The sequence below is a fragment of the Athene cunicularia genome (assembly GCF_003259725.1).
Source record: "Athene cunicularia isolate RWA chromosome 17 unlocalized genomic scaffold, athCun1 chr17_part1, whole genome shotgun sequence".
Lineage (NCBI taxonomy): Eukaryota > Metazoa > Chordata > Aves > Strigiformes > Strigidae > Athene > Athene cunicularia.
The window spans coordinates 5,765,249-5,773,621 of record NW_020799122.1 but is presented as its reverse complement, the minus strand read 5'-3'; the positions used below and the strand labels follow the sequence as shown (position 1 = coordinate 5,773,621).

The following is an 8,373-nucleotide window of genomic DNA, read 5'->3' as shown; positions in this document are numbered from 1 at the left end:
TTTCTGCTGGGCTGGAGCCTGGCTCTGTGGGCAGGGGGCTGCGGGGAGGATGCTGAAACACCCCTGATTTCATTCCTGGGTTCTTGGGGGGGGTGTTGTGCCCGTCGTGGCTGGGGCCAGGTCCCAGTCTGGCACAAAGCCAGCCCTCTGCGCCATCCTGTGCGGGGAGGGCAGGGGCGAAGCATGTGTCCTCGCCTGGGGACAGTCTCTGGGCAGGACACAAACGGGTGTGTGACTGGGTCCCGTCCTGCTGCTGCAGGGAAACACGGTGGAGCTTCCCGAGGAGGAGAACACACCAGAGAAGAGGGTGGATCGGATTTTTGCAATGATGGACAAGGTGAGGCTGCTCAAGTGGGTTTTTTTTGTCCTGGGGCCAAGGGATTTAGGAGGCGGTTGTGGGCCCTCTTTCTGCTTCTTGGCTCTTGCTGGTGCTTCCTTCCCCTGCCAATACACGGTCTCAGCTGCCACTGGGCTTGCTCCAGACCCTCTCATCCCTCCGGGATCCCTGTATCCATTTCAAGGTCCCTGAGATGTCCTTGCATCCTCCGTGGCACCCGTCCCTGGCTGCAGGTGTGGGTGGTTTGATGGGGAAACCGGGGCTGTGGCGGTGTGGGGACCCGGGTGGCTGTGCGGGAGGGTGTGGGTTCCCTGGGGTGCTCAGCATCTCCGGGCAAAGCAGCGCTGCCACAGGAGTGTTTTGCAGAACGCAGACGGGAAACTGACGCTGCAGGAGTTTCAGGAGGGCTCCAAGGCCGACCCCTCCATCGTGCAGGCTCTCTCCCTCTACGACGGGCTCGTATAGTCCCGGGGCCGAGCGGCGGTGAGTGCTCGTGGATGTCAAAGCATGGACATCCACCCCCAGTCCAGCTGGGGGGGATATTACCCCCATACTGATGGGTTTCTCCCCGTCCCACAGAGCACCCCAGGACCGCAGCCCACGAGGGTGCAGTACAAGCTGCCCAGCTGGCAGGCGTTTGCCTGCGGCACAACTCATGCTCTTTCCTGCAGATGCAGCTGCAGAGGGAGGCAGGGAGGCAGCTGGCGTGCTTGGGGCATGGGGATACTCTGGAGGGAGATTATATTAAACGTTTTATTTATATTATATCTTATTATATTATGCCCCAGAGCTGACAGGGTTTGGCAGGGCGGTGTCGGGGACACTGTGGTTCGCAGCATCCTGGGGGTGCTGAGCTGAGCACCCTCTGGCCCTTTCCATGCCCCACGGGGCCATGCAGAGATGTCTCTTGGAATGACTTTGGTCATTGCAGTCCAGGCAGCATCCAGCCACGGATGATGGGTTTATTTTTTTTAACCTTGCTGGAGTTTTGGGCTACTTCAAAATCTTTATTGTGTTTCTAGCTTTGCCCTTCCAGCTAGTGTCACACGAGATGGCTGCAGGGTTTTCTGCCCATTCTCCTCACCTGATTTTCCTTCTCCCCCACCTCTCCTGCAGATGCCTGGGGGAAGATGTTCTCCGTGCCATCCGACCACCGCCGCGCGAAGCTTGCCTGTCCCTCTTGGCCTTCCTTTCTGTTCTGCGAGCAAAGGATGCCCTCGAAGCGCGAGCTCACTCCCCCTCTCTGCACTCTGAACCAGCCGCTGCCATTTGCCAACTTCTGCTTTTTCAAAAAAAAAAAAAACCCGCGACAGACCCCGGTCTGAGCGGCAGCGATCGCCCGAGACTTCAGGGCCGGGGGAACGGGTTGAGCATCTCCAAAGGCAGAGCCCCACCCCGGCCTCCTCGCCCTCTTTGCTCCCTCTTTGCTACGTTTTCGGATGGGACTGCAGATGCGCTGGCGCTGGCATGGTCCTCTCCTGGGAACCAGCCAGCTGGAGATGGATCCCAAAGGTACCGGGGGACCGCGCACCCCGGGGTGCTGCCTGCGTGGGGCGGCTGGGGAGCCGAGGCACCGACAGCGATTGGGAACACAGTCCTGGTGTCACCTGCGATGCCACTGGCAGCCTGGCCCGGCTCACTAGGGATATATATTATTATAATTTTTTTTTCTTTTTGGTGAGACAGTATTGTGCTTTCTTTTTTTTTTTTTTTTTCCTTCAGTGGAAAAAAGTGAGGCTTTTTTTATATGCCTGTCTCGACGATCGATATCCTTATTTATTTGTTGTAAATGTTGCTGCCGTGTTTAGTCTCTTGTGTGTGTGTCCAACCACCTAGGTGATGATATGTAAGGTTTACATGCTCGTACACTATTGCGGGGCACCGGGAGCCTGCAATAACAATGAAGCCAAAAATCTGCCTTCCTCCCTCTCCTCCCACCCCCTGTATCCCAAGCTCCGTGGGCTGGCTGCTGTTTTAAGGGGATGCTGTAGCTTCTCCTCCTCTTCTCATTCCCCTGTTCCCTGCATTTTTCTGTTCACCTCTGTCTTTGCAAGCTCAGCCAAGGCTCACTCAGCCCAAGCTCCGAGCAGATCGAGTCCACTCCATCTCTCAGTCGGGCAGGGCGAGGAAGCCACCGGGCACCAGAACATCCTTATTTCCTTTTTATTTTCTTTCATTTTCTCACTGCATGAAAAAATACTAATGGAGCTGAGAGTTGGGTTTTGCTTTCAAGTCAGTATTCTTTTAATATTTTCTGTTTTGCAAACGGTGGGAAAGTCTGTTGTCACCCCAGGGTGGATTAGCCCATGTGCCAGCGGGGCCAGGGGAGCGGAGGGGATGCCCGCAGGGACAGCTCGCTCCGTCCCCCCATCCCCGCTGGGGTGATGTGGCAGCTCCTGCCTTGGGGGTGCCGGGCTGGGAGACGCGCAGCTCGGGGTGTCTCCTCATCCCCTTGCTCCTTGTTTAGGACGTGACAGGTTTTTCTGTAAGCCAAGAGCATGGCCCCAAAGTGGAGCCACTTGTGCCCGCCCTGGGGGAGGTGGAGGGCTGGGGAAACGCACCTGGAGACGCCCGAGTGTGGGGCTTGGAAATGGCCCCCCCGGCCACAAGCAGTGTCTGCGTGGCCACTCCATCACCCGCTGTGGCACTGGGATGTGCCCAAGCAGGGCTCAGCCCCGCCGGGACACGCACCGGGGGACACAGCGGTGTCTCTGCGGGAGGACGAGCGTCGGGCGCATGCTGCCGCAGCTCAGTTTCCATCTGCCTTGGCCCCTGCTCTGGGGAAGGAGAGAGTTGTACCTCCTCGGGGGCACAGTGCAAGATGCCCCCAGGACCCCTAATGCCAGCAGGGATGCAACCCCCTCCTGCTCTGGTGCGGTTTGTTCCTGGCCCAGCAGCACCCGTGCTGCTCTGCCAGGCTCACCGCTCCATCCCCGTTCTGCCCCGCTCTCCACTGGGACACCTGCAGCTCCCACGGCCGAGCCCGGCCAGTGCCCACAGCCCTTGGCCACGGGGACCGTCCCCACGGCAGCAGGAGGTCATGGCTGGACGTGGAGGACACTCTCACAGGTGTCCCGCGATGCAGGAGACAGGACGGTGCCCCAGCGGGGTCTGAATCGTCCCCCGATGGCAGGGACAGATCTCTGGGCAAATGGTGCTGGTCCTTTGCTGCACGGCCCCGCTTCCCAGTTTCAGGGTCGTGCGCTGGTGGCACTTTCTGATGCCCATAAAAAACTGCCCTTCCCCATCCCCAAGGAGACCAACTTCAGGTCCACGTGCAATATTTCTGCCTCTTTTGTGGTTCCTGCCCCTGAGGGTGCCCGTGGTTCATTGTGGGGGGCTCCTGGAGGGTGTCACCTCGCTCCCTCTCATGGAAACTCCATTTCCTTGATGCTTTGTGGCCAAAATGCAACTCTCTTGGGTAGATCTTTGCAGTGCCTCCAACTTCTCTAACGCTTGTCTGCCAGACCAGTCCCTTCCCAGTGCCAATCAATGTTCCCAATGAATGTGACGCTGCTGTAATCGCCTCCGCTGATGAATGATGGACCCTGCGACGTTTGACACAATTCCCAGGCAAAGGCAAACATCATTTGCTCTGACACTTCCCCCTGAAAGGCTTTTAATTTTCAGAGGACCTGCCATGGTTTGCGCTCCATCAGTGCTCGCTGACATCTCACCAGGGAGGCAGCCCTGGAGCAGCAGCAGCGGGGTATGCGGCCCCCGTCACGGGTGGGGTGAGTGACCAGCATCAGCTTGAGAGAGCTTCAGACCCCAGAAATCCCAAAATTCAGTGTCAGGTGCTGCTGTCATTGCCAGCAACCCCCTGCTGCTGCTGCTGCTGGCGGGCTCAGGGGTGGAGCCCCATGCCTCATCCTCCCTTGCCCCTTGTTAAATATTTGCACACTAAAAAAAAGAAAAAGGAGCAAAAGGGACAAAAGGGTTTGGCCTGTATTTGAGAGCTGTGTGCCAGCTGTGAGGACTCTGTTCGGTGACGACGACATCCTTTCCTGGGCAGAAGCCCGTCCTGTGAGTTCGAGGCTGGCTCTTGTCCTGGGCCCTGGCTCCAGCCCCATGGCAGGTCCCAGCATGGGGTCTGTCCTGCCCTGCTTGGCCATGCTGAGTGTCCCCAAGCAAATCGTTTTGGCCCTGGTATTCCCCCCTGGCTGTGGATTTGGGACCCTGGCTTGGATGCTTGCAGGCTCCTTTTGGGGAGAACTGAGAGCCCCTGACTCCTGAACATCACCAGGATCTGCAGCTTCTCGGTACCGCTGAAAATCAGGCTTGAAGCATCTTGCGCTTGGAAATGTTGGCCTTAACCTCCTCGTGCCTCACGTTTCCCCATCAGTGAAACGGCCTGGGTGAGCCATCCCCTCTCCAGAGAGCGATTCGACGCCTGTGCCCAGGGGAGCACGAGCACTGGGTCCAGCTCACGGCTGCGACCATGAGGGTTTGGCAGGACCCACCGAATGTCGGGCACGTGTGGAGCACCGGGAGCAGTGCGTGAACCGCTGGGGCGGAGTTTACATCGGAGAATAATTAATTTCGATCTTCTTTATACACCTGCTCATTATTAAAAGCAAACAGCTGACAAGACCTGATTTGTTTCTGTTTATATTCGGGTTTCTCATGCCTGTGAAATAAAGGTGGCTGCAGCCCTGGCGATGGGAAGGGGATGGAAGTGCAGCCAGGCGGAGGCGAGGGTCGGCCCCGGTGGCTGCGGCGTGTGTGTCCCCCACCTCTCATTTGTCCCTGTCGGTGTTGCCCCATTAAAATGCCGTGTCTGTGCTTTCCTTTCTTTTCATTTTTCTGTTCGTGCGTTGACTGTTGCTGCTCTGTAACCGTCTTTCCTTGAGCTCTGGGGCTGGGCTGGGCTGAGCTGTTTCCCTGAGGAGAGTAAGGACGTGGGAGAAGGCTCTGGGGGCAGATTCCACCCCCCCCTCTCATCACGGCACAAACCAGGACCTGAGAGAGAGAAAAGCGAAGTGAGTTTTTCCTCCGGAGCATCCCTTTAATTGCTTCAATTTGTAATGAGACCAGGCGGTCCCCGGGAGTGCTCCCCACCAGATTCATGGTGTGGCTGTTTGCTTCTGGGGGACCCCAGCCCCCATTTGTGCCAGGTACCAGCTGCATCCTGACTGCGCAGAAGCTGGTGCCTGCCGGCGCCTGCCCCCCGTGCCATCAGGACACTGCATCCCAGTTGGATGGGAGAGGGCTGAGGCTGTGGGACCCCCATCCCAGAGCCACTGTTCCCCCTGAGTGGGCAGGTCTGCCACCACCTGCGCTAACCTGGAGAATGGAGGGGTCTGGGGGGTCTGGGGCTGAGCCCCCTTGGAGCAGGGCTGGCTTTGAAGCAGGTCCAGGTGTGGCGTGGGGGCAGCTGAAATCGCTGGCAGAGCTGCCCTCTTTCCATAAATTTAGGGTTGGGGGTGTCTGGTGGGGGTGGGTGGGTGCCCCGCAGCCTGCTCATTGTCCCATCATCCCCAGCCCCAGGGCAAAGGGGGAGATGTGGGGCGCTTTGGGAGGGCATCAGCCGCCCCACCTTCATGGGGGTGTTGGAGGGCAGGGGGCCGGCTGGGGCAGGAGCAAGGGCTGGGGGCGAAGGAGGGAGCTGCTGACCCTGGTCTCAGTGCAGCAGCTTGGGGGTCTCTTTGCACAGCAATTTTGGGGTCTCGGTCACATTCTTCCATCAGCACCGTCCTTCTCTTCTCTCTCTCTCTGCTCCTGCAGCCTCCAGCCCTGGGTTGGGTGCCATGTCCCACAGAACCCCTGTCTTGGGGGGCAGCCAAGCCCTGGGCTGTGAAACAGCAGCTCCAGCAAAGAGCCTTGTTTGTAAAGATGTTTGTGTGTCCGTGCCGGTGTCTCGGCTTGCATGCCCTGCTGCCTTGTCTTGAGATGAAATCAAGAGCAAACCAAGCAAACGAAACAGTTTAAAACCAGAAGAAAACGAAACAAAACCCAGGAACTTTGTGACAGTGGAAATAAAAGCTTAATGACAGTAACGAAGCACCTATGGTCTGTGATGTGCAGTGGGGTGAGCCAGGGGAAGGCAGGCAGGTTTGGCAGGGGGGGCACAGATTGGGCTTGTCACCTCCTGAGGCCTCCAAATCTGTCCCTGGACTCAGTGGGGCCAGGAGCTGGGCTCGGGGACGGGAGGTGCGGCCGCCTGGTGCTGAGTGCCCCGAGCACGGGGAGCAAGCAGTGCCTGGGCTGTGCCAGCGTGGCTGCCAGCAGGGATGTGCTGAGTTGCGCTGGCAGGCAGTTGGTGAGGCACCATGCCCATCCACACGCTGTGATGAGCTGTCAGGTCTCAGCTCCAGACTGGGGGCACATCAGGTCCCGTTCACCCCTGTAACACTGCTCCTTCCACCTCCTTTTACCCAGACACAGCTTTTTGTCTGCCATGTCCTATCCCTGCCAGCACCCACATACTTTCTACTATTTCTCTTTCACAGCAAAGCCACTTGCAGCTGCGCCATGCCCGCCTGTGCCCTCCTTGTCTCTTCCGAGCCCCCTTGTCGATGCAGCAGGCTGAGAGCTGTCGGGTCGCTTTTGGCACGCAACAGCTGCCGAGGAAGCTTGATATTAATATCTCATAATTGTGCCTCACAGCCCGTAACGGAGGTGCCCCTCAGCAGCCCCCGTCGCGGCTGACTGGGCGAGCGTGGAGGGTCACCGCCTGGATGAGGCTTTTCACGTGCGGCAGGGTCGCGTTTGCCGTTCTGCCCTGCCAAGTCTCCTGGAAACGAACGCTGCGAGGCCTCCCTGCCAGCCCATCTTCATTTGTTTGCTCTCCTAACGAGGCTGACTAATTATTTTCGGGCAGCCAGAGGAGATGCCCTAACGGTCTAAACAAGGAGGCTGTGTTTGCACAGGGGGTTTTGTTCGGAGGTGCCTTGTGCCAGCACACAGCAGGACACCCGGGGATTTATCCCCCTTGCTGGGAGCGGGTGAGGATGGGCACAGCCTCCAAGCCGCAGCGGTTACCCTTGTTTTGCTGTGCTTTAACCCCCAGCAAGGAAGGGGTTAAAGCCCAGCTAGGGCAGGTGTTCTTGGGACTGGGAGCACTGGTGGGTGTGGGAAGGGCTGGGCAGGATTAATATGGTGATAGGAAGAAGCTGTTGGGGTTTCTTGGTGCTCGTATTGTTGGGGAGAGGTTTTCCCTGCTGGGGTGCAGGGTTAGTGGCTGAGGGTGTTCTGTGGTAGGTTTGGTGGCACTGTGGGGTGGGAGAACCCTCCCCAAGCTTGAGTGACCGTGGGGCTGGGAGTGCAAAGCCTGGAGAGGACGAGAGGCTGTAGGTGAGCGGCTGTGTGCAAGCCTGCAGCCCTGGCTCGGGGCAGGACAGGGACAGGCCGCTGGCACAGCTCACGGCTCAGCCCTGTGGGACAGAGGTGCCATCTGGGTGCTCCCTCTGCCCTGCTGAAAGGGGGGGACTTGCCTACCCTGGGACTGAGCTGGGCTGAGCCCAGGCTTGCAGGGATGCACAAGAGGGTCCCACTGTCCCACGCGCGGGGATGGGGGGTGAGTGTAGTCCCTAATCTCCCCCAGCCCCTGTATCTGGGACAAGTGGGGCTGATGCCAGCGAGGCACTGGGGGCTGGAGGAGATGCTCAGCCCGAGGCAGGATTCGGCCCTCGGTGCGCAGCTTCACCTGGAGCCGGCCCTTGGCCACAGCCGCTCCCCGGGTCCCGCTGGGGGGGAGTTGAGCAAGAGCGGAGCATCCCTGCGGAGCGGCCATGAGCTCAGCGCTGCGCTTCGAGGGGAGCCAGGAAAAGCTCCGCTGCCCCCAGCCAGCGCTCCCGGCCAAGGGCTGCTGCTCCCGGCCAAGGGCTCTGTTTCGCAGCCCTTGTCCTGGCTCTGGCTTCGTCTGCACTTTGCGTGGCTGTTTGCTCCCCGTTCCCAGGGTGGCTGCACTGGGGAGCCCCCCCCCCCAGCCCCACTGTAGACCCCTATTCCTGGGAGAGCCCTTTGCCTGGCAAAGGGGGGTTTGCTTCCTCGGGGTCGCTTTTGCAGCTGGTTCTCGCCCCCCCCCCCCCCCC

At 59.2% G+C, this 8,373-nt stretch overlaps 1 protein-coding gene across 3 annotated transcripts in view; it reads left to right on the top strand.

Annotated features, from left to right (window-relative positions):
• Positions 1 to 6,340, top strand: part of NCS1 (neuronal calcium sensor 1) — a 16,120-nt gene extending 9,780 nt beyond the window's left edge. For all 3 annotated transcript variants that reach the window (XM_026860365.1, XM_026860366.1, XM_026860363.1), the window contains exons 6-8: positions 260 to 337; positions 704 to 820; positions 1,454 to 6,340. In XM_026860365.1, the coding sequence (XP_026716166.1) occupies positions 260 to 337; positions 704 to 802 (177 nt within the window). In that variant the 3' untranslated portion in view covers positions 803 to 820; positions 1,454 to 6,340. The remainder of the gene's footprint in view (positions 1 to 259; positions 338 to 703; positions 821 to 1,453) is intronic.
• The last annotated feature ends 2,033 nt before the right edge of the window (positions 6,341 to 8,373 follow it).